At 33.7% G+C, this 26,271-nt stretch overlaps 2 protein-coding genes across 3 annotated transcripts; both read left to right on the forward strand.

Annotated features, from left to right (window-relative positions):
- Positions 1–10,417: 10,417 nt before the first annotated feature.
- Positions 10,418–14,939, forward strand: LOC102611988 (E3 ubiquitin-protein ligase RHF2A-like). Of its 2 annotated transcripts, XM_006481575.3 has the most exons (10): positions 10,418–10,545; positions 10,655–10,755; positions 11,752–11,892; positions 12,017–12,063; positions 12,823–12,885; positions 12,979–13,087; positions 13,201–13,580; positions 13,712–13,819; positions 13,945–14,306; positions 14,563–14,939. In XM_006481575.3, exons 2-9 carry the CDS (start codon positions 10,750–10,752, stop codon positions 14,249–14,251), a joined length of 1,161 nt encoding a protein of 386 aa, XP_006481638.1. In that variant the 5' UTR covers positions 10,418–10,545; positions 10,655–10,749; the 3' UTR covers positions 14,252–14,306; positions 14,563–14,939. The 2 variants fall into 2 exon arrangements, with proteins under 2 accessions (XP_006481638.1, XP_006481637.1); XM_006481574.3 differs by lacking the exon at positions 10,418–10,545 and having other exon boundaries at positions 10,558–10,755.
- Positions 14,940–20,699: 5,760 nt separating this feature from the next.
- On the forward strand, positions 20,700–24,758 carry LOC102611691 (fasciclin-like arabinogalactan protein 17). Its single transcript, XM_006481573.3, has 3 exons — positions 20,700–22,244; positions 23,219–23,350; positions 23,437–24,758. The coding sequence occupies exons 1-2, from the start codon at positions 20,963–20,965 to the stop codon at positions 23,290–23,292; spliced, it is 1,356 nt and encodes a 451-aa protein (XP_006481636.1). The 5' UTR covers positions 20,700–20,962; the 3' UTR covers positions 23,293–23,350; positions 23,437–24,758.
- The last annotated feature ends 1,513 nt before the right edge of the window (positions 24,759–26,271 follow it).

Genomic DNA, 26,271 nt, shown 5'->3' on the forward strand with positions numbered 1-26,271 from the left:
ACCTTAGCAAAGTTAATTCTCAAATACGCCATGGGCTTCCATTGTACGATGCGGGGAATCTTGTTCTTCGTTTTCACGACCCATATTGACGGCAAACCTCCGATCGCTTCGTAAATCCAAGCCTGCAACAACCAAAGTGAAAAACCTATTAACACATCTATCAAATATTTAACACTATAAAACTTATTAATAAAAAAAAAACAACGCACCTGAACCCCGGACGTAAATCCGTAAAGATTGTACTTTTCAATGTTATGATCTGGGTTTTTCAACCGAGTCGTCTTAAATTTCTCGTATTTCTCGAACAGTGCATCATCAAGACTGTCGTATACCATGTCCCACGACACAAGACCCCATGGACGGTTTCGGAAGTACTGTATATCATCAACTTCATTAAGCCAATCGAAATTGATTTGACAGTGATTTTTTCTTGCATTTAGTACTCTATTCGCAAAATAAAAGAGCGCAATCTTTAATGCGTCCATATCGTTAATTTCTTCGAATTTCAACTCTTTAAATAATGCATCGAATTCCTTAACATTGATCTTGCGATGCACACCATCAAAATACGTTTTCCATAGCCTATCTACTTTTTTGTCATCACTTAGTTCGGTATCAACACCATATGAAAGTCCGGTAACCAAGCACCAATCTACAATTGACAAGCGAATCAAATGCTCACCAATTTGAAACCATAACTGATCCTCACGGCTATCTTCTTCATGGCCCACTTACCTCAGTAAAAGATTGTGCAAAATTACCCCACTAAATGGAAAACTTTGACACTCTAAGAAATGCCCAAATATATCATTCTTGAACATATTCAATTGCCGCTTTATTAATTTTTCCTCGATGACTTTTACGACCGAAGATAACTTACACATGCTCGAAATTCGACTAGGAAAGTGATCGGTATAACCAAAATACATCTTGCCTACTTCGATATCCAGTGATTCTGATTTCGCCATGTATCTATAATATTTATAAAATTATTACATTGCATTTACAGGAAAAAAAATGACTTGTCAAAAAAAAATACCACTGTAATTTTTTGTGCGACAGAGCCGTGCTGTCGCACCAAATTGGTCTGGCAGCGGGCCGCACGCGCGCGCTGCCCCCTCCCCCCCCCCCCCCCCCCAAATTCCCCAAATCATTTCCCAATTCAATATACTCTCAAATCAATATACTCCCAAAACAATAACAATCACCACAAACACCACCACCATCACCACCATTATTCTCAAACTACAACCATTATTAATCTAAAATTTCATTTTAAATTAATGAAAATAAGTTAAATGGCTAACCTAGGTTTTGTTGAATGGGGGGGTGATGTTGCTGCCGACGATGGGTGATGTTGCCGCTGACGAGGGGTGATGTTGCCGCCGACGAGGGGTGTTTGTTTGGTTTGAGAGAGATGCGTGAAAAGGAGAGATGAGGGAGAGGGGTATTTTGGTCTCAAATGGTCTTTTATGGCTAATGTTGATAGAAATTTGATTCGGGGGTTAAGATGAAAAAAACCAAAATATTTATGGTTATTAGTGTAAATTTCCCTTAAAAATTTCAAAGCTACAATTAATTAATATGGCTTCAAAACTAATGTTCTATTGGACTCGTCTTCAAAAATTAATGTAAGCAGAAGTGTTAAGGTTAAACGATTAAACACTGAAAGTTCTCATATGTAAAGGTCTGCAAGACTTAAAATATAAATTTTAATCTAGACACTGGTAATAAGTTATAATTTAATACTTAAACTATAAGCAAGGCATTGTTTGCCTACGTGTAATTTAGTATTACAATATAACCAGTTGCCATTATCGTATTTAAATCCATATTTTTAATCGCATGGGTGCCAACTTTGAATCCTAACTTTCATATATGATATATTTTGTGAATATTAGCGAGACGATACTTTAGTTGTGACTGATCTAAGTGTATTTAGGAATGCATGTGGTGCACTTAATAACTCTCTGAAACAGGGAAATTGAACATGACCCCCCCCCCCCCCCCAACAACAAAAAAATATTTCCTGGCTTCCACCATTTGGAGAAAAAAAAAAGGGGGTTTGACTTCCAAACTAATACATGGGGCTCCCAAGATTAAACAGAAGCATTTATCACGGAATTTTATCTAATTTTGTAATTTAAGTTCGCCTCGTGTATGGGTCGGACTTACTTTTTGTTAACAAGAGTTAGCAGTTTTCCTAAATAATTTTTACTTCCTTCTCTAGTACTCTTGTTATTTTCTTATCCAATTTGGTTATAAAATCTAGAAAGATGATCTAGTAGAAGACTCCTAGTATAATTATATAAGTTTTTCGTGAATAGTAGTGCTAAAGCTGTCAATTAATTCTATAGCGTCAGACGGTACAGCATTACTAAGAGCATCTCCAAAAAGTTCTATAAATTTTACTCTTTAAATATTCATTTGCTTATCTATGCGGCAAATAGATGAGTGAAAAAAAATATTGTTCTCCAAAAGACTCTTCAAATAGAAATGAGTTAATATTATTTTAATTAAATAACTATTTTTTAAAGGAAAAATCAATAGTAATTAAAGCACATTTCTCTTTTTCTTCAACAAAAAATAATAAAATATAAATTGAAGAGAGAGAAAGTAACTCTTTAAATTTGAAGAGAGAAGATCATTTATTATTTGAAAAATTTTAGTTGGAGTGTCTTTTGGAGCCTTAAATGTTGATGTGTCTCTTCAAATAAGTAATAAAATCTTATTTGAAAAGTCTTTTGGTGATGTTCTAATAGAACTTGTATAAAGTCACGCTTATATCGTACACTTCAAATTATATCACTGTCCAAATAAGTTGCAATAATTATATATCAATTCTCCAGCAATCAAATTAATTAATATGAGCTCGTCATCGAAATGGTATAATCTTGCAGTGGACATCATAGGCACAATCGCAGAGCGTCTTCATTACACATACATATATATAATACCTTTCATGGTGTCAAATCTGCAGATAAATTGCCATGGTTATTTGGTTCCGACGAATCAAGTAGCAGAAACAACCGTGGCTCATTGTTCTCTCTCTGTTACCCATTTTACAAGCAGCAGCACACCATTACCAGGCCCCCGTTAGCTTGTTCTTGCTTCCGCAAAAATCCTCTCTTCCGAAAACGGCTGGATTCTTTTCTTCAAAGAACCTTCCTCAATCTTCTTTTACAGCCCTTTTAACAACAAGGTTATCAAGCTCCCGCCATTGGAAACTGGGTTTAAAGATAAGGCAATATTCTTAGCAAGGGGAAAACGAGGATTACCCTCTGTTGACTATTGTTTACAGAAATTAAGTGAAACTCCCTCATGTTTTAAAATAGATCAAAATCTTCAAGTAATTATAACAATGTTAGCTTTATGTATAGTTTTATTATTCTACATTTAGTTTTTGATATTAGCCATAAAATCTAAATATTTTGAAATATTTTTTAAGCAAAATGATTTATATACCCTTAATGATTAAATTAATTTAATAATGAATTGGAAAGTATGGAGAAAAATTACAAGTAGGAGAAATGTCATAAATATCTATATCATTCATTTAAATGAGTATAACAAATTTGATATATTTTATTTGCTTCTTAATTTAGCACACAATTGCTCATTTCGTTGGAGAAGTATATATAGACTAATCTACATAATCACATATGGACACATGAAGGCTACTATTCATTTGATAGTAGGACTGGTTGGGTGTCAATATGAAGGAGACCTTAATCTCTTTATAATAATGGTCATGGGGATTATCACATTCCTCGTATAAAACAATATCGCGATGCTTGGAACGTACGTTCTAAGGTTAGATTGGCAACGGAAAGAGTGGCTTGATGTTGAAAATTTGGGGAAGAAAATGTTATTTTTGGGTTATAATTATAGTCACTCTTCTATGTTAGTACCAGTCGATGATGAAGTCGGAGAGCTTAGCGAGTTCTCAAATACTATTCATTTTGATGTGTTTGTTATTTTTATAATTTTAGCAAGTACCAAAAGCTCACCAAGGGCGGATTTTGATTTTGATTAATCTTATAATTTTGACAAGGTAAGAGAAATAAAAGGGTCTCGTACGTGGACCATATGATTGAACAATGGACTTGCAAGAAGAATATATTTCTTCAACCTCCTCTATTCGAGACACGAGAGGATTAATTGGTTCATTGATTTTCATTGTACATACACTGTGTAAAGAGACTTTTATATTTATCGATATATCCAACAATTAATACAACTGTTAATTAATGAAATAAACAATAATTTGACTATTGATATATCCATAGTACATTTTTCTCTTGACAGAAAATGAAAGCAATTACAGGGTAGAAGATTGCTATTTGAACATTAAAGGAAAAAATAGAAACAAAAAGTCCATGTTCAAGTACTTGCCATATACCTGACAATTTGGATGGCATCGATCGAAGTTGGCCACTTGAGGTTAACTTCGTTTAATTTTCTCAATATGCATGATATCCCCGCAACAACGATAACGTCGGGGCCGCGTTGCCTAATCGCACTGTGATAAATAGTTACTATAAACTTTCCTTAACATATAAGGTTTTGTTAATATTAGCTGTAAGGCCAAGGAAATGTTATCTGTTGAAGGGTCGATTAGATTCTGCCTAATTAGTTCAAAAACAAAAACTGATCAGGAAATCCAAATTCTATTCGGGAAAGTAAAACTTTGCTTTCGTATGCATCTATATATAACGCTTGTTCTGTAAAAGCCAATAGTTTAATTAGTTCATATTCTCCAATCGTACGAAATTTCTTTGCCTCTGCTGCTTAAAACCTAATTGTGTTTTATTAATATTGAATTGAATGGATTCAGTGTCCGGATACACTTACGGGTATCAAGTGAGGCGGATGTTAACCCAAACATTGCGCCCCGATCTTGACGTTCAATTCCCATCGAAAGAGTTCAGGTTCCAGATGCATCGCTTCGGAATCTTAGAGCCCGACTTACCGAACCCATCCGATCATCTGGCTCATTGTTTAATGTTAAGCCTTTTCGACTTGGAGCGAGACAAAGGCAACTACTCTTTCTTCAAGACCGAGCCAGTTCCGTACAAGCTTCAACTCCAGATGTTCAAAGACATCTCTAACTTCGCCAAGGACGCACTCGCCAGTGCCATTGCCAAAAACGACTCTAGCACCATCCAAATCTGTGTCGTTTTGACGATCAAGGGGGTGAATCACGTCGTGAAAGAGGAAGAGGAAGAGGAGGAGGAAGAGGAATGTGCAATTTGTTTGAAAAAGTTTGAGAATATTGACAACGAGGCTACCTCGTTGAACTGTCGATGTCAATTCCTTTATCACCATGAATGCATTTGGCGGTGGCTGAGGGAGCTGAAAAATTATTCGTGCCCGATTTGTCGTAAGAACTTTGCTCATGGGACTGAGCATTTTGCTCGATCCCCATGCAGAAGAAGGAAATTGCGAAACGAATGATGACGTAGCCTCGGTTGTTTTAGGAAACCACATATGTTTTACAGTTTGTTTCTTGGATTTCAAGATTGCTTCTTTTTCTTATTAATTCTCATTCTTTTTTATTTCTTTCTTTTCCAAACTTTATTCAGGAAATAACTGCAATAGTTAATCGTTTGATAAATTAATAAATGAATAAGCCACCATATGAGCTGTTCTTCTAATATATATTCCTTTTTTTTTTTTTTAATCTTAACGTAATTATTTTAATTATTTAAATATTGGATCCAATCAATGGTTAACACACAAATGGATAAAATGGGGAGTACCCTGCACCCGGTCCCACCCCTAAAACTTACACACCCAGATGATAGAAGATTAGAATTCACAGATATTGAAACAAAATTTGGAAAAGAAAACACCATCAACATAGAGATAATAGTATGAGTAGTATAGTTGCTTTGTGTGTTCTAGTAAAATTATAAAATTATAGCATGAACAGTAACTTTATTTTTATTTGATAGTATCTACTCACTGTTCAAATATATATTAGTTGTCAAGTTAAAATGGAGGAAAACTGAGAAAGATGAAAAGAAAAAGATTTTATTATTATTATTATTATTATTATTATTATTATTGTAGACTGCTTTCACGGGGAAAGTGATATACTTACGCAGTGACAATTGGTCTGCAAGCAAGCAAATGCCCATATTATGATATTAATTTACCTAATACAAATTATTTTATTTATTTATTTCTTTATATTTTTCATGTGGGTCAGGTCATCAGGTGTCGTTATTGGAAATACCAAGAAATTTCTTTTTAATTTTCAATTTTTGTTAAGTTTACAATTATTGCCGAATATTTAAAAAATTATGATTTGTCTAAATATTTCTATTTTTATTTTTTTATCAAATGATAACCTTTTAATTTTTATTATTAGAAAATATATTGCTTTTTAAAAAAAAAAAAAAAAAAAAAAAAAAAAGCAAGCATGTGATTTCCAATGTCAAATCTCGGCAGTTGTCATTCACAACTCACACGACACACGTCTGAAAATGTCGTGTAATTAAAAGTGGCAGGAGCAAAATGGGTCATGTGGGCGAGACAACGGACCGGTCCAAAAATAACTAAAATTGTGGACTGGATGGAGGCTCGAATAAATTCATGACACTTTTAATTGGGCCTTTTATTCTTTTTAGTCAATAAACGGAAGAGCGTTGCTTTAGACACCCCACTATATTAACTGTCAGAGCTCCATTTCTAGCTAACCTCATTACAATTCGACTTCCCCTTTTAATCTTTTGAGTACCGCCAATAACTTCGGCGGATATGATGAGATATATTTATAGCGTTTGTTCATGCCATCTAATAACATTTTTACTTAACACAACCCAATCATGAATCCACGATGATATATAACTTAGATAAAAAAAAAAAAAAGTGAATTCCAATTACATTTATGAGATTTTAATGGTATGAGCTAACTCCAAAATTTTATTTGGTTAGACATTGATGAGAAATCATTAAAATCTCATGAATGATATGGTTACCTATGAATTAATAATGTAATCATTAAATTAAAAAAAAAAAATGATAGCTCATCCAAGTTGACGCTACGAGAGATGGCAATATAATAACTTTCGTATGACTTTACCTTGTGTAAACATGATTGCTAGGTTCATTGTTTTGTCAAATTGAGCTGAATCGAATAAATTTGATAAAAATTATAAGGCATTGATTGTGATCGAGTTACTCTACCATAAGTACTGATGATGACCGTCAGGTTATAACAGTAAGTACATATTTAATATTTATTTTTATGATTGTATTGTCATTATCAATATTTTACCATGGAGTAGTTTCAACATACCGGACCCAAATTATAAATCAAATAGAAATCATTTTGATTTTGAATTGTTCGCTTTTTCCAATTTCTTAATCGCTAAAAAATCTTGAATTTTTCTAATTTTTTGGATTTTAGGTCATTTTTTATTTTTTAAAAAAATTAACTAAAGTTGGAAAACATAAAATGTTTGGTCTGGTCGGCCGTGGCCCGTGGGTAGTCTCTCCTCAAGTTTTGCTTTCTTCCATTATTTGTTAATTTATTGGAGTGATATTTGCTATTCTACTTTTCAAAAATTAAATCGCAAGTGATTTGTATTAATATTATAGGGTTGTTATCTTTTCACTATGGAAAAATATCAAATCATTGCACCAATTATTTAAAGGTAATAGTTTAATTCATTTCACTACATTAATTTTTTTAAAATAATAATATAATTAATTTCTATCTCTACTGTTGCTCTAATGATGATGTGATATCGTATGAGTAAAATTATATTTTTCATTAAAACTTAAAAGTAAATTTTTAGCAACCTTTAACAACACACGGTCGTCTAACATTGTTAAATATCATATCTTGCAAAAAACATAACACGCTTGTTGCTAAATTCCAGTTGTTTTATCTCTCTTTTCTTATAATGATAGTAGATATCCCGTCTCCTCGACCTTATCATTGGATCAAAGAAGTACTGGACTAAGGAAGAAAAACATATGCCCTCATCCTACTGAATTCTAGACCGAGAGTAGTTGTGGTTCGGTTCATTAGAGGATCAATTTGTTTTAGTCCATTAATTTTCGTCAAACTTTGTAAAAAGTGTATATATGAATATCGTTTTGCTGATGTTAAATTTGATCAGTTTCCTTGTGTGTAGCCTGATGTTAGCAGCTATCCATATAGTTCTTGGTTTTCATAAACAAATTTTCTTCACATTGTATGGTATTCGTAGTTAGTGCCCAGAGATATTCACATGGACACATATATCTATCTTTACATTGATTAATCAGTTTTTTTTTGCCCACCCCTAATTACGACCACAATATGCATGTGTGAAAAAGTACAAATTAAGATTTACATGGGTTAACATATACATATAAATATCTATAAGTACTTTCTCGAGTGTAGATGTCTTTAATATATATATTTTTTTATACAGACATATTTTTAAGTTATGTAATTAAATACAGCCACATTTTAATGTTGTTAAATTACATAATTTTACAGGTGTCCACATTAAAAAAAATAAAGAGTGTCCCACTTGAAAATAATTATATATATATATATATATATATATATATATATGTATATGGAGTCTTAAATTGTGCTTTCTTTTTTCAATAAGAAATTTATATGTCCTCAAGCTCCTCAATTGCAGGCAACATTAGAGGATTAATTTTGACTTATTTAATGAAATTAATAATGATTTCATTTAGCTATAATCCTTTTTTTTTTAATTTTAAAATAAAGACCCTAAAAATGACAGCTCATCATTGGTCTATTTTGATAATTGTTTACATCTTTTTCATCCTTCAAATCTTTGTTTGTTTCGTAGGGCTTTCGCTAAAATTAACATCAAAATAAAATTCCAAGTCTCATGACTCATGAGGCTGCTTCTCGGGGTCAAAGGTAGATTCGTTTTATTTATTTTTTGTTTTTTTTTTATCTGCAACTTGAATGGCACGATCTTATAGAACTTTTATAATCTAAAATTTAAAGCTTGAAATATAAAATTTTAATATATATGCATACGTGTCTGTGTGTGTATGTATCTGTTTTATCTCTAAAGTTGTTTCGGCCATTATGTACACTTTTTCAACTAGAACTATAGTTTGTCTTTATAGATGAACCATTTTTCCTTCTTCTTCTTCTTCTTCTTCTTCTTCTTCTTTTTTTGTTTGAAAGTGATCTGTGTACCAAATGAAATGACTAAAATGCACTCGTTAAGTACTCCTAAATTGAAATGGTTAAATATTATAAGCGTTATTTGATCATCTTGATATAAATCAAAGGACCCACTATTTTATTTTTTTTTGAAATTAATCAAAGAACCTTTTTGATACAAATGGATAACCTATGTCCTTAATTCAGAATAAAAACATCAGGGATATACATATTATTACCCCCATAAAGATTTATGATTGACCTTATATTCTAAATTTTATTCTAATCTATAAAATCTGGTCTTCTGTTCATACCAATACCTTGCTTGTATGACCATCAAACCCATAGCATTATTGAAGAAAACAGAGGCGCCCAAAACATACCCACAGTTGTTGACCAACCCATCACTTGATTCTTTCTCAAATTGGAAATATAAATATTATTCAAATATTCTATGGATGATGACAATAACTAAGGGTCAATAATTTTCTCCAAACCTACCACCCACTAGTAAATGTGCCTTTCAAGGCCAATGCTTAGTTGAAAAGATTAGTAATTTTGGTCAAGCTCTCATGAAAATGGGGAAAAAAAAATTTGTTATTGTACAAGTTAAATAAAAACCTTAAAGAATAAATCAAACTTAATTTTTTTTTTTTTAAAAAAAGAAAGATTAGACTATCCATTAGTTAAATAAATGAATTTTTTAGTTAAAAAAAATAAGAGTTGACGTTTAGTGAGTGAATTTTTTTTCATCTTTATCCAAACATTTAAAAGCGAAATCAAATACATGTTAGAACAATAACTAAATTGAATTGAATTACAAATCTTGGACTTATTTACATCGTGCCAAATTGAGCTTCTTTGTCTCATATTCGCATCACCACATAATTCTCAAGCATCATACATGATTGGTTAAGTAACATTACACTTCCAAACAAAGAGGATATCACCATCATCACTACCATCATGATATTATTATAAACTAACAAAACTTCAAAACCAATTTACAATCCTTAACATATATAAAATTGGCAATAATAGATCATGAAGGTACAATAACACAAATTTAATTCAATTAAAAAGTGTGAAAAATGTCACCCCACTAAATCAAGCAAGTTGTGGGGCACACAAATAAAGAAAGAATATACTTAAAAGATAAGATCCAATAATTATAATTATTATAAAAAAAAAAAGTTGTGTGAAACCAAGAACTTATTATTTATCTCCTAAAAGAAAATATTTATTTGTTTATTATTATTAGTTAATGTTATTATTATTCCTTTGGTGGAGGTGTGTTTGTATGGGTAGGTTTGTTTTTCCAACACACAAAAAATAAAAAATAAAAAACTGAAAACAAACCAAACCAAACCCAACCATAATTAATAAAGGTAAAGCTGGCCATGTCTGTTTTTCCTCTCTTTCCCTCTTTAATCATCTCCATGTTCTCTGAATTCTAGGGTTCTCATTTATTTATTTTTATTTGTTATGAATCTCTAGGAATTTTCAGAGAATCCCAATTGCTCTGATCTTCATCATTTCATGGGCATTTCCTGATCTTCTTCTTCCATTCTGGAGCTCTTCCATCCTCTTTTATGGAGGTAAATTAAAAATTTAATCTTTCAATTCTAACAATCAAATAGCTTATTTTTTAATTGAATTTTGAAATACAGTTATGATTTCTTTTTTTTTTCCTTGTATTTGATTATTGAGATCGAATTCTTATCTGGGCCTAATTTATATCCATCAAATGTTTCAGCTTGAATTTATTTTTGCTTAATTGTTATTTGGCTTGTTCTGTCTTAATTTATATGGCTTGTTCTGTGAAAGTCTACAGCTGAATTTGATAATTTTTTTCTCTCTTTTCCCCTTGTTTTGGGCTGTGATTGAGATGGAAAAAAATGTGACCACTTTTTGTTTCGACAATTTTATGATTTGATAGATGAAATGAGCATGTTATAATGCACTCTGGGTAATTTCAATGCATTTAGCATAAATTTAGATGTAAAACAAATCTCTATTGAGCAACAAATAGCTATGAAAGTAAAGAGAAAGAACCGTGTGTGGTCTGATGTGGGAATCAGAATTACAACTAAACTCTTATGTACTACCCAGATAATTAAATTCAGTCGATGGTGTTTTATGTATTGCTGAATTTCATTGAGCATTTGCTGATACCTGAATCATGGCAACTCCAGGAATTGTTTTTCCCATTAGATTAAATTTGTTTTAGGGGAAGCTTTTAGTTTTATTTTTTGTTGAAACCATTACATTTGTTTGTTTATGGTCAATGAGCTCTGTGGAGTCATTAAGAAATAATTGCCGCCAATCTAACTGAGGAATCATGTGACTAATTGAGCTACCTGGTGTTACAAGTTTCTGTCCCTGGGTTCAAGTTAATGCAATGGAAGTTAACTTATCAATTTAGAAACTAAAGTAGTTATCTCTTGAGTCTTGAGATTTGATTGTCGTTTCTTATCGATTGGGATTGTCTGTATTGAAAGATTATATATTTGTTTTACTGTGATCATTGATTTTCTTGAAAGAATGTTCAATTCCCATGCAGTGTCTTAGTTGAGTTATTTCCGATTTTGCAGGTTTTAGGGATGGAGGAGGGCAAGAAACCTGAAGATCATATGACTTCAGCTGCTGCCTTTGTAGAAGGAGGGATACAGGATTCTTGTGATGATGCATGCAGCATATGCCTTGAGGAGTTTTCTGAAAGTGATCCTTCAACGGTAAACAGCTTAAAATTCTACGTCTATTGTGCCTCCTTTCACTATACATCATACACCCAATTCATAATCATTTCATGTGATTTTGACTTATAGAAGTTTGCCTAATGTTTATCTTGCATTGTAGGTGACGAGTTGCAAGCATGAGTTTCACCTCCAATGCGTTCTTGAATGGTAGAGTTCATATATCTTAATATGCTATTTCATTCCCTCCCTTGTGACATTATGGATTCTACTAAATCCTCATTTTGAGATATTTATGCATTGTTCTCAAACACCCTTGTTCAATTTTGTCTTTTTGTATCCTTTTCTGGGTTTTGTTTCATTTTCTAGTTACTGTATTAATAATATAGATACATATCTGTCTGAGAAAAAAAAACATAAATTAAATATGTCCAGCTTTCCCTTTTGTTTTTGCACTTTTTCCCCCCTTTTTTGAGTAATGGACAAAGATGACTTGAGAAATTTTGGTCTAGTTCTTTATGGGGCCAAATAATGTGAGTCATATTCTGAATAAATTTTTATATTGGTTGCATTTGATGTTTATGTATTCCTTTGATTTCATTATTGTAGTCTTTTATCAGACTTCCTCTGGTTCTGTGAAAGAAGAATTCGAGCAATATTTTTTAACAATGTCTTCATTACTTGTTTGTTGATTTGCTTATTATCTTATGAAGTAGTTGTTACTGTTCTACATTGATTGGGTGTGACAATCTCTCTCTCTATGGCACACATATACATGCGGCACAGTTACCTGCAAGCTGGAGTTGGGAATTAAGTCATTTGCATCTAGAGAAACAAATAAAAGATTTATGTGGATCAACCGTTTTTCATTTGTTAATTGATGTGAATTCTTGGGTTGTGAGTCATATGACATATAACTAGGTAAGGAAGAAAGAGCTTACAAAACTAACACTTGCTTCTGTATTATAGGTGTCAGAGAAGCTCTCAATGTCCCATGTGTTGGCAGCCTATTAGTCTGAAGGATGCCACCAGGTTAATTTGTTATTGATTTCTATAATTCTATATTTTACTTTTTCCTCTTTATATATAACTCAATGGAGTTATCTAATGTGCATATGGTTGTAGTCAAGAATTGCTTGAAGCTGTTGAACAAGAGAGGAGCATTAGGGCTAATCCTCCAAGAAATGCCACCATATTTCATCATCCTACGTTTGGCGATTTTGAATTGCAGCATGTCCGTAATTTATCTGTATTTGCTAACATATTTTGTTTGTTCATGTATTGAATAAACTCATCCCCAGATTTGACCTTCAAGTGATAATAATGCAATTCCTTTTGGCAATGCAGTTACCTGTGGGTGCAAGTGATACTGACCTTGAAGAACACATACTTCAGCATTTGACAGCTGCTGCTGCAATGGGCAGGGCCCACCATTTTGGTAGGAGGGAGAGCCATAGAAATCGGTCAGCTGCTCATGGTCGCCCACATTTCTTTGTATTTTCTGCTCATCCTGGTGGTGCACCACCCGGTGCTGTCGCTCAGGGAGGGGGAACTGAACCAGCTCCACTTGCTGGTGCTAGTCCATCGGTCCCACTTTCATCTAGTGGGAATGACTCATCACAGCATATGCTGCAGTTTCATCCTATACAAACCAATCAAAATTCATCCTCAGCCTCTGGATCAGCAGTTGCACAAGCAACTAGACGTGGATTTTCCTTTAATAATCGGTAGTCATGATTTCTTTTTTCTTTTTAATCATTTTTTTTCACCCTCCTATGTGCTAGTTTGTTTGTAAATCTGCTATTTAACTGTCCATAGGTTTATATACTTGTATTATTGTTAATCATTTTCTTTGTAGAAGCACTTCCAGCCAAACTTCATCACCGACCCATGATAGAGCTGGACCATCTGACCTTCAGTCATTTTCGGAGTCTTTGAAATCTAGATTTAATGCTGTATCTATGAGGTATAATTGTAAAGGGAATCTTCTCTCTTGTAACTCTAATGGTTGTACTATATTTTGATGCACAGAGATATGTATATATTAAATTTATTGCTAATCTGTTTTCCTTTAACTCTGTTGAATTGAAGATACAAAGAGTCAATTTCCAAGAGTACCAGAGGGTGGAAGGAGAGGCTATTCTCCCGCAATGCTTCCATGCCTGGTACTGGATCTGAAAATCGGTCAGAAAATGCGGGAATTACTAGTGTATCTCGTTTGATGGAGCAACTTGGAACTGGAGAAAGTACTAGAGGTAGCGAAGCTTCTGTATCAAGTCATATGGCTAATCCCCTGGTTACAGAGCAAAACAGCGAGAATAATACAGAGACACGTGGAGAAAACCCTGTGAATAACGAGACACCTCCTTCTTGTGCTGCAAGTTCATTTTCAAGATAAGTCATCAAACATTGTTTCAGCAACTGCATCTATCCTCAGCATTTCATCTTTGAAGGTGAGAATAAGAATCTTCTAATTAAAAAAATTGGCTCCAGTTTACAATATTCTCCCACCGCTTTTACTAATAGATGGCAACTATAGGCATCATATAGTGATATACTGATATTTAACCCTTTCTCGAGTTTATTGATATTTACTTATGATTACAAGAAATAGGTCTCAAGTCAAATAAGCAGTACAGATTTCTCATTCTTGAAACCTTATTTTCATTTATTCGACAATTGAAAGCAGTTGTAACTTGGATTTTTCAGGTTGTTAACTCGTTTCTCCAGAAATGACATGCTGAGGAACAGATGCAGTTGCATTAACAGGCCGGCGAACGAGCATTTTGCATGTGGATAGAGTCAATATGGTGATTTGTGGTCTGAACACACAATAAAAGAGAGGAAGTTTGATGAAAGAGCTTCCCATCTGGATAGGGACTTATAAATTGGGTGTATTTATGTAAATTTGTTTATTTTTATAACCCGATTAGCGCTGAATATATTTAAAAACTATTCTCTGTCTGGATGGATGGTTTCATTCTGGCTCTGTTTGAATGTTAATTTATGTAGTGTTAATGAAATGTGTCGTCATTTCCCAAAATGTAACCTGAACTTCAAAAAGTTACTATTATCATTTACTTTTTTTTAAAAAAAAAAGAAAACTAGCCTCTGAAATTCCTTGAAAATAGAATTTGGGATCTAGTCAGGAGTTGGACAATCTCTAGTTTCTATAGCTGTTCACGTGAATGGATTCTGGAATAAAATGATTGGTTGAGTGAAAAAACATTCGAGATTTTTATTTTATTATTCAATTAATTATTATCATGTCATGTCAGTGAGTATTAATCAATGGGCCTGGCCTCTGTTTGGCTTTGGGATCAAGGGTCAGGATTGTTGCTTTCATGGGCCCCGAATATTATGGGCTTGATGGGCGCGGTTTGACTTTGGGGTCAAGAGTCAAGACTGTTGCTTTCATGGGCCCCAAACATCATGGGTCTAGATTGTAACTTTTGGGCCTAGATCCGACTTGAGCGAGAAAGACGCGGGTTTTAAATATATATCGGACTCGGTTTTATTTTTAACACTGTTCTTTCAAACCATGGCTTGAATCCGCTTACCGAACCGGAGCTTTTATAACGAGCCTCTCTTTAAAGGATTAGGATTTTCTTTTTATTTATTTTTTTTATCCGAGCAAGTTAGGAGATTAGCAACGAATGAATTGGAAGCAATATGAAAATTAGATTTTTTTTTTCCTTTTTAGAAGGAAACATAAATTTTATTCACTAACAAGAAAGGATTAAAAAGAATTCAAAACTGTATTTGGAAAATCTTCCAACCAAATTAGCAAATCACGAATCTTTAATGTAAATTTGACCAAAACATGAGCTGTTTACTTAACATATCTAGAAAAATTAAAACATTACTAATTAACATTTGCTCTTGGATAATTTGGACCATCCAAAATATCGCCTGTTGACTATTAATAGTTATTAACCAATCGAACTACATTCAAAGAATCATATTTGATTATTAACTAATACTCGTTGCAATAAAAATTTCAATCGAAGAACTTGAACATCAACCTAATCCACCCAATTCATTTGAGCACTTAGATTCATAGCAAACAACATCACATAACCACGAAACCTTTTTTTCTTTCTTTTTTTTTTTAAGCAATGTTTGAAATAGACGAGAAATCTCGCTACTAAATACTAACATTTTCTTTTTTATTATTATTCAAACTCGGGTGATATGGACACAAAATACATTCATAAAACTGCCACAAGGCCAAACAATATTGATCAACTTTTGAATAGTTTCTCTTTAATCCTTATAAATATAACAACTAGGGATGACAATTTTTCCTGATAAGATTGTGACATATTTTTGTCCCAAAAAAATATAGGGACGAGAGTGAGACTTTTTTTTTATCACACTTGCATATACGGGACGGGACTGGGATTGGCAAATCTCGTCCCATCCTGTCTCATTGTCGACTAAGGATGAGAATTTTCTAATTGGGATGGGATCCCTCAAGATCACATCTCTTTTGGGACGGAATCAGGATATATTTTTGTCTCAAAAAAAAATCTAAGGATGAGAGTGGGACATTTTTGTATCCCACTTGCATATATGGGATGGGACTGTGATTGGCAAATTGCATCTCATCCCGTCCCATTGCCAACCATACTAACAACTATTATTTATTCATTAGCTTGAAGTTTTTACAAGCATTCAATTAAAGTTTTTGCACTATATATAGTGTAAATTGTTTGGTTCAACTCCTGCCCCACGCATGGCTGAACTCATTCTCCTTTTAATCAAAATTTCCACCATAAATCCATGAATAAGACAGATTAAACACAGCCGACAACCACTTATAAAATTTATATCTAAAAAAATAAGAAAATTAAAGCTAAACAATAAATTTTAGACTTTAATAAGATAACTAACCTCTTACGAACTCCAACACCAATGACAAATCTCGACCACCGTCAATTGTCACCGGTCGGTGGTCTTCTCCGACCACTCATACTTCTCTTGTTCATGGATTATATGCTCTTTGTGTTTATTTGCTTTTTCTTTCAGCAATTGAAAGTAAGGGAGTGGAGTAAAAATGGTTTGATTTGTTGATGTGAGAGTAGGACATTTCAATTAAGTTTTGTGCTAATGAAAGAGAAAATGGATATTAAGTGCAATCGGGTAATATAATTATCCAGTGGATTTCAAAGTATTTTTTGTTGTTACCTGAATTTTTTAGATTTTCAACATGTCTTTTATATTTTTATCTTAAATACTAACATCATACGCGTATGTATACTAACGACATGAGAAACAAGTGAGAATATATTCAATCTCGTCATCTAACTATAATTATATCAAATTTCAGGGAAAGTATTTAAAAATAACTCATTTGCAAATTCAATGCCGACAAAGAAACAAGATATAGCGCATTGATTATAATTTTTATTTTAATCGAGAAATATCCTGTGGCAAAGCTTTGTCCTTAAACACAGAGAAATCACCAAATCAGAATCCAATCTTCCAATGTGTGATAATTGATATGCGTAATGGGCCCTTACAGTTCTATAGTCAACAAGGTACTACTAACAATTTCATTACCATTACTAGAGATTATATATATATATATATATATATATGAATGAAAGCATTGCATTTTGCCACTTATAACAAACTTTGGAAGCATCCTAAACCACATGATTACTATGGCATCTAGGTATTAAATATTGAGAAAGTGCTTCAAAAAAGAAACAAAATTAACAATGGCAAAAGCAATGGAATCACTTCTAATCCCAACATATATTTATCAAGAAAAGTTTTTGAATTAGATTCTGTTTATTGTGTAATGGAAAATTTTTCGTAAGGCCATTTTTTAGTGTAACTATTTAGTCATAATTTTTTTTTTCCACGAACTATTTGTCCCAATAGTTGGACGTTTTACACTTGAATTTCCATTCAAGTCACTTACTAATTTTAAAATTAACTATTGGATGAGTTTTTTTTTTTTAATCCCACTTACTAACATTATTTCTAAAAATAAAAATATTATATATATAAAATCATTTTCAAGTGTGGATACGTGCGGTTTAAGAGAGTTAAAAACTAACTCTTTTAAACCTCGCGGTTTTAAAGTGTGTCCCAATGAAAAAAAAATGGAAATGTCTGCATAAGAGAAAAACTAATATATATATATATATATACAGTACATACTACATCATTTTTTCCCATTTTCTTGGTACATAAATTGTAAAATTATCGATTAATTCAATTTCAACAGTAGAGAATGTATATGGCATGTCATAATTGATACTTATTATGGTATATGGCACGTCATAGTTAATATTTATAATAGTAAAATCTTTTTTATAGTCATAATGTTAGGATCGATTAAATTTATTATTATAACTTAATAGAGATTTAACTATAAAATTATTATTTTGACTTAGTTATCCTTAATGTAAATAATACAGAGGTAAACACATTAATAATAAATGAACAGAGCACATCAATTCCATGAATTTCTATACATGTTTGAGAAGTTATAGATATTTTTGCTTCAATAAGGTGTTTATACTAGTGAGTTATTACGTACCCGCAAGTTCACAAGTTCAAAAATATGGTAATAATTCCAAATAATAAATTATTATCTCAAACAACTTTAAAAAAAATCTTTTATTCAATGTTAAACCTTTAATGCAGCATATATATTTGTGTAACATACAAATAATTATTACTATGTAGAGACATGTTACTTAAGATGAGATCTAAAAAACTCATGCTTATCTATATATACGGTTTATTTTTATTTGTAACTAGCTTAAACTGGGATCAAATTTTTTTATGACTCCATGAAAATTATTCCTATAAAAAGTATTACTATTGAGAGGTTTTTACTGTTGTACTATACATTATGATATAAAAGAAAAGCACATAAAAATGTACTACAATTAATACACTTGCGAGATGCAATCTCAAGTACATTTTTAATTCATTAGAAAATAAATAATAAAAGGAATATTTGACGATGCCATATCCTAGATAATACACTTTTATGAATTGCAATATCAGATGATTGATTGCTTACTTATCTTAAATTAATCCACATTACACAATACTAATGAAAAAAAAAAACAAATTATGAACATTTTAAACCAAATTTTAGTATCCATTTCCAAAATTTGCATTAACTTTGAAAAATTAAAATTTCCCATTTGTACCATAAAAGATTAGCTATTTTTGATTGAGCAACATTATAAAACATTACTCTTTTGCTTTTTTTTTTTTTATAAATAATATTGGCAACATATTTTTCACAACAAAAGTGTTAGCATTTTTGTCACAAACAGTAGAGCTCTGGGCTTCTTGTAAGCTTGTAAGAGTCATCGGTCACGTTTGGTTTGGTGGAATCATGAGAAACCAGCGAAGCAAAGCAAGTGAAGTCAGCTGATGGAGACAGGCAATCTAACGGTGGGCAAGCCGTCGCCGTTTTGATGAATTGATGATGATGTTTCTCCACGCGCCACGTGCGTTTAGAAGCGAGTTGAGGGAAATTGAGGAAAAAAATGCTTAGCTTAGAAACAAAGGGCCATTTATTGATTTTATTCATCTATTTCCAAACACCGACAGCTTGTTTTGTAGCCACATGTGAATTGTGATTTGTGAAATATGGCCTGCGCGGCTTGTTTCTTCGCGCCACTCACATGCGTTGCCGTGCTTTTACTGCACAGCTTTGAGCTTCCCCTCTTTATTTAATAGATCTTTAAATGCGTTAACACTCTTTAGTGTAATATTCTTAAAAATTGTGTACACAAATTGCAAATCAACATTCCAAAATTAATTTTCTTTATCGCTTTACTTAAAAGAAAGTACCAGACCGAAACAAAAAAACTTAAACTAATGAAAAATTAAAAGATTACTCGAAATGAAAAGAGATTTTACGTGTAAAGAGAATTAAACTTAAAATTTTAATTTGATACTATATTTTTTTAAAGAGTTAAAAATTCGAACCGATCATATAAATGAGAAAATAATCCATATTATTTCTTATTTTACTGAATAATTGATGCAGAGCAAGAAATTGAAGAAATCCTAATTATATTTAAATGTATAATATTTAGGAATATTTTAATTAATTTGTATTCTAATTTAATTTGGTTTCCTATTTAGAGTCTTATTGTTTAGGTATTGCTTATTTGGGTAATATTCCTAATTTAGGCATAAGTCTTATTAAAATAGGTTTTCTAATCATATTAGGATAAGTCTTACTTAGTATAAATAAGTGTCTTTTGTAGCTTTTACAAGTAGAGAATTTTGAGTTTAATAATATTTCAATTTTCAAATCTCTTTGTGAGTATTTGAACAGTTAATTCTTGGTATTCTACGGAATTAACGAGTCTTAACCCCTAAATTCACGGTATTTTTTTGAATCAACGTGAATTTAGTTGTTCTTTTGTTCCGGTATTCTCTAGAATCAACGGAATATTTTGAACATTAAACTTCCGCTGCATCAATAATGATCTAAATATAAGAAGCGATAGAATTCACTTTATAAAAATCGATAATATCAGGTAATATTATCTGATTAATCTGCTGCGGATACGCATAATTATGATATCTTCATTAGCAACCCTAAATAAAAGTCGGGAAAAAAAAGTCATGGCTTAGCCCTTTAGTGGTTGAGCTTAAGCTAAGAGCTGAAAGCCACTAAACATTTTTTTATTTATTTTTACTTTATTTATTTTTCTTTTGGAATTGGTCGCTGAACATTAGTAAAAGTTTTGAGAATCACAAATCACATAAAAATGACAGAAAGCCAATAGACGCGTTGTCCCCACGTCCAGCCTGTTTCGACTCTGTCTATACGGACACCTCCACCCCAAAAAGTCCTCCTCTCTTGCTCTCACAATAAGTGCTTCTTTTAGGTGTAGTTTCCCCATTCACTTGCTCAGTCGCGTGTCTCACTCTCCTCTCCTCTCCTCTAACCACAAAGCAAAGCTTACCAAAAAAGCTATAACGCCAAAGCTAAATCCCACCACCGAACAAGACCCACACACAAACACAGATTCATACGAATACAAAGCTCTCACATTTTGTCCATTCTTTGCAAAGGAATTGCGTCTTTCGTCAACCGCAATCTTTGAGAGCCATGGATCCTCAAATCTATGGCCTCGCTTTCTTCTTCCTGTTGGTTGTTCCCTCCGTCACCGCATTGCCTCACAAAACGACATCGTCTTCGTCGCAACCTCAAATCAACTCCAACTCAGTTCTCGTCGCGCTTCTGGACTCGCATTACACTGAACTGGCCGAGCTAGTTGAAAAGGCTCTCCTATTACAGACCCTCGAAGAAGCCGTCGGCAGACACAACATTACCATTTTTGCCCCTAAGAACGAAGCGCTAGAGCGCGAGCTCGACCCGGAGTTCAAGCGGTTCTTACTCGAACCCGGCAACGTCAAGTCCTTACAGACCCTCTTGATGTTCCACATTCTCCCCAGCCGAATCGGATCCCGCAACTGGCCCGACGAGAAATCCGGCTCCAGAAAGCACAACACTCTCTGGAACGATTTCGTCCACTTGTCGAGCAAGAGCAGTAAAAGACTCATCGGTTCGGCTGAGATTTTCCGACCCGACGACATTACCCGTCCCGACGGTGTAATCCACGGAATCGAGCGGCTGTTAGTCCCGCGATCGGTACAAGAGGACTTCAACCGCAGGCGGAATCTCCGTTCCATTTCCGCCGTGCTTCCGCAAGGGGCGCCGGAGGTGGACCCCAGGACTCACCGTTTAAAGAAACCGGCCGCTCCGGTTCCCGCTGGTGCCCCTCCGATTCTTCCTATATACGACGCGATGGCTCCCGGTCCCTCGCTAGCACCGGCTCCGGCTCCAGGACCCGGCGGAGCGCACCGTCATTTCAACGGCGAGAGGCAGGTGAAGGATTTCATTCACACGCTGTTGCATTACGGAGGGTACAACGAAATGGCGGATATTCTGGTGAACTTGACGTCGTTAGCGACGGAAATGGGCCGTTTGGTGTCCGAGGGATACGTCCTGACGGTGCTGGCCCCGAACGACGAGGCGATGGCGAAGCTGACGACGGATCAATTGAGCGAACCGGGGGCGCCGGAACAGATTATTTATTACCACATTATCCCGGAGTATCAAACGGAGGAGAGCATGTACAACTCCGTTAGGAGATTTGGGAAAGTGAAGTACGATACGTTAAGGTTGCCGCATAAAGTAACGGCGCAAGAGGCTGATGGGTCGGTGAAATTCGGGACGAGTGACGGGTCAGCTTATTTGTTTGACCCGGATATTTATACTGATGGCAGGATTTCGGTTCAAGGGATTGATGGGGTTTTGTTCCCAGAGGAAGAGACTCCAACGGTTAAGAAACCGGCTGCCGTTAAAGTTGTCACCAAGCCCAGAAGAGGTAATGGTTGTTTTAGTTTTTTTTTTTTTAAATTTTAATTTTTATTGATTAATGGAGTAAATTTCACTGGCATTGGCTAAAATTCAGGTTAATTGATTTCATCAGCTTTGAAATTTGTCAAAATCTTCACTAATATTAGCCATTGTTAATATTTATTCTTGTTCTTTGAATTATTTCACAAAAAAATGTAATTTTGTTACTTCCCAATGGTGTTCTTGTGGGTAGTGATTGATTCATTTGGTGAAATCCTCCTGGGCGGGTAGGGTTTTTGTTTATTTTTTTGTTATGTCTTAAGAAAATAGAGATTAGATTACTTTTCATTATAATGTTTTTTTAGCTTTTAGGTCAATGGGAGCAAATGGGCAATGGATTTTGAGACGGTGGTTGATGTTTTGGCAATTTATTTTTTTGAGGTTAGGATGAGTTTGGGGATAGTTCATTCTCGTGGGTTCGGTTTTGGAGTGCTTTTAAAGGTTAGTTTAAGTACAAATTTGTCGGTGGGAAGTAAAAAGCAAAGGTGGTTTCATTATTTTATTGGACTTTTTGTTCATAAACAAGTTTATAATGATGCCTGGCAGGTTTCTTAATCAATGGGTTAACTCTTTTTTTTACGGACTCTAATCTTTGGCTCATGCCACCGATGAGTCCATGTGATTGATTCTAGGGTTGCCAAGTCGCCACCATAACTTTTATGCTGGCAACAGCTGCCTCTCATGAACTTACCCTCCTTGTGATTGCATTTCTTTCCATTTTTTAGATTGATTTGTGATGGGCTGGCATGATTTGTTGTCAGTACTTTTGTGTTCTTTACTAGCTGGCCACCTAAAGCTTTTAAGTGCTGGGCCAGGGTTCTGTAATTGGAAAATCAATTTAACTGTTAGCTGTTTTCCTTGTTGATTATGAGACAGGCGATGCAGATTATATAACATCGGCGGTTGACTTCTAATCTGTGTTTAATTATGTTGCAATTGCAGGCAAATTAATGGAGGTAGCATGTAGAATGCTTGGAGCTGTTGGGCAAGATTCACATTTCACTACATGTCAATAAACTCATAATTAAATCAAAAAATAAGAAAACCCGAAACCGTGTAAACAATCATAAACTGGTAAATTCCGCATATCTTTTCCACTGATTATAATCCTGCTTTATTGCGTTACTTTTTTTTATTAACAGTGGCTGAATATATTGCAGTTGTAGGAAGATTGTAAACTAAAGAGAAGGGGATATCAATCAGGGATACGTCGACGGTGAATAATCCCCCACTAAAGAGAGGAGTTTGTTGTTGGTTTTTTTTTCTTTTTCTTTTTTTTTTATAAATACTGTAATTACATATCATTTTTTAATTGTTTTTTTAAGTAAGACTCACTGGCTACCGTCACTGTGTGCATGGTGATTGATGAACAGCCTTTGCTCTGTGTCAATGGTTGTGTTCCTCTTGCCTGCTTGTGAATGAATCAACTCAAATTTTCATAGTTTTGGATTTCTTTATTCGTTAAATTAAATTTTTCTTTGAGAGAAAGTAAAGAATTTAGTGTCTGATGAAGGGAGTTGTTGGGTTATATCATGACTGACAGAGACATCACAACTCATAAAGAGTTGTGGATGGACTTTTACTTTCATGGCAGGTGTGTTGTTGTCTCCATGAAAAATTAGAAAAAAAAAAAAAAGAACCAAATAATTGTCAATTATTGGGGATGAACTTTCAAGGAAATTATTTACTATTTAATATTATTATTATATTTGTGAATTGCCGTGTTATTATATTTACTGGAATTGTGGCCAAATTAAAAGGGCTCATCAAAATTTTCTTTCGCTAAAAGATAAGATTTTGACTTAAAAAGTGCAGTCTTATTATGTAACCAACTAATGGATTTTGGGTTAAGTGGAAACTAAGAATGTGAAAGGATGCTGATAATAATAATCAATCTTTGCACAGCTGGATACAGCTCGTGGGAATGAATTAATCCAGTTGCGTGAGCTGGGGGTCCAATTGGAAGTGGCTGTTCCTGCCATGATTATCCCTGTTCTGTTACTTCTGTCCGTATATTGTAACTGCAGAGTTTGTTTTGTCTTCCCCAAGGATTTTACTTTTAGCATGAAATATTTCTCGTTTATTTAAGAGTTACCGTTGCTTTAAACAACAGCGGCAACCACTCGGGCAGTAGCCCGAGTGGCCAGGGCTGCTGCCCTCCAACTTGGAGGGCAGCAGTTCGAACCCCCACAAAAGCATTGTGGGGGTATTTCCTTCCTCAATTAATTTGAGTGAAGGTAGTCTTCTCCCTTACCCATGAGTGAGGAGTAGACATCCCTCGAATATTTGTGAGGGTTAAAATCTGGGCAGAGCTCCATTAGCATTGATGTCAGTTGGTCCCAGTAATAGTCTGATTTGTAAATATCAGTAATAGTCTCATGTATATGAGTTGTAATCTGAGCAATAGTCTCATGTAATAAAAAAAAAAAAAAAACAACAGCGGCAAGATAATACGCAAAATAAAAATATGAATATTATTTATGTCACAGTTATACTACAAAATATAAAATAATAATACTAATTATGCTACAGTTATTATCATTTCCGTTGTTTTTTTAGCTGTTCAAAATAACTTTTTTTTCCTTTATTTAATAAAAATAAAAGAAAAATAAACATGAAATAGAATTGTTTATTTTAATTGCCCAGCCACCAGGTCGTTTTTTCGTATTTTTTTTAGATGAATAAGAAGGTTGAATTGGATTAATAGTCCAAACAGTTGACCGTGTGGTAAATCCCTCCCACCAAATACTTTTTCTTTAATTGATTATCCCCTCTGTCTGTGCCTATAAAACAAAAAAAAAAAAAAAAAAAAAAAACCCAATAATGGCCTGAAGAACGCACGTGGCATAGGATGGCCTCAACCTTTTAGTTTATATATATATATATATATACATTAAAGTTTTATTTACCTTTTAGTAAATACTGAAGTTTAATATGACAGAAGGTCTCACGGGACATGTAGTGTGGCAGCCAATTTAATGAGTCAGTTGCGCCGTTGGACGAGGCACATGGTACGTCAAAATAAAACAATTAATATATGAACAAGAGAAGAAGGATAGTGGATGTTTCATGTTCGCTGCCAAAAGTTCCTTCTTAACATTAGAAGTACATATAATTTCTTCTTTTACTTTTTTTTTTTTTTTTTTTTTTTTAAACTCATTCATTGTTCTTGCTTGATTTGTATTTGATCCTCCATTCAGTGATATATAATATTGCGTGACTTCAAGCTTTTTCACATTGGGTTCGGCTCGGGTGAAGATCAAAAGCTAGTTTGAATTGCGAACCCCATCTTTTCTTCTTGCTTTTTCACATTGCTTCTTCCTCTACCTCAATCTCCACCCTTCATTGTTCATGTGATCATGTTTGCACTTACAGTTACGATAGCACCGGAGAGACAATGAACATTCATTTGATCTTCCTTGGGAGATATTTTTTAATTACTGAGTAAAAATCTTACACTAGGTTAGATTTGATTTTGATGAGGGTTACTTATGGTATAAGACAGCTCTCAGCTCATGCGTGTATTTGATGAGGGTGTAAATAGTTTTAAAATAAAAGATAACTTTTGAGATGAAATTTTAAATAATTTTTTTTTTTTTGGAGATATTTATCATTACTTAAATTTTTCCCAAATTTAGAAAACGATATGAAACACGTTCTAAATCTAATATGCATAATCCATAAAGCAGCAGCAGCAGCAATAGCGACTAGCGAGCAACGAATGGCGACCACAAATTTGTGATAGACCCAGCTCGCTTTATGAAGTAGACACTTTTCTTGAAATTTGGAGAAAGGTACCAATGAGGCATCCTTGGCTTTACATTCACTTGATTGCAACTAATCTTGCTTGGTAAGCAATAGAAATGTTTCACCTTTAATGATCCCTGATAGAATCCTGAAGCAGCTTGTGATTGTTACTGAAATGCTACAACTCTTAAACATCGTTACGAATTTATTAGGATTCTCTGCTGATCAAGTTTCTCCCATGCATGCAT

Source organism: Citrus sinensis, chromosome 6 (genome assembly GCF_022201045.2).
Source record: "Citrus sinensis cultivar Valencia sweet orange chromosome 6, DVS_A1.0, whole genome shotgun sequence".
NCBI classification, from domain to species: domain Eukaryota; kingdom Viridiplantae; phylum Streptophyta; class Magnoliopsida; order Sapindales; family Rutaceae; genus Citrus; species Citrus sinensis.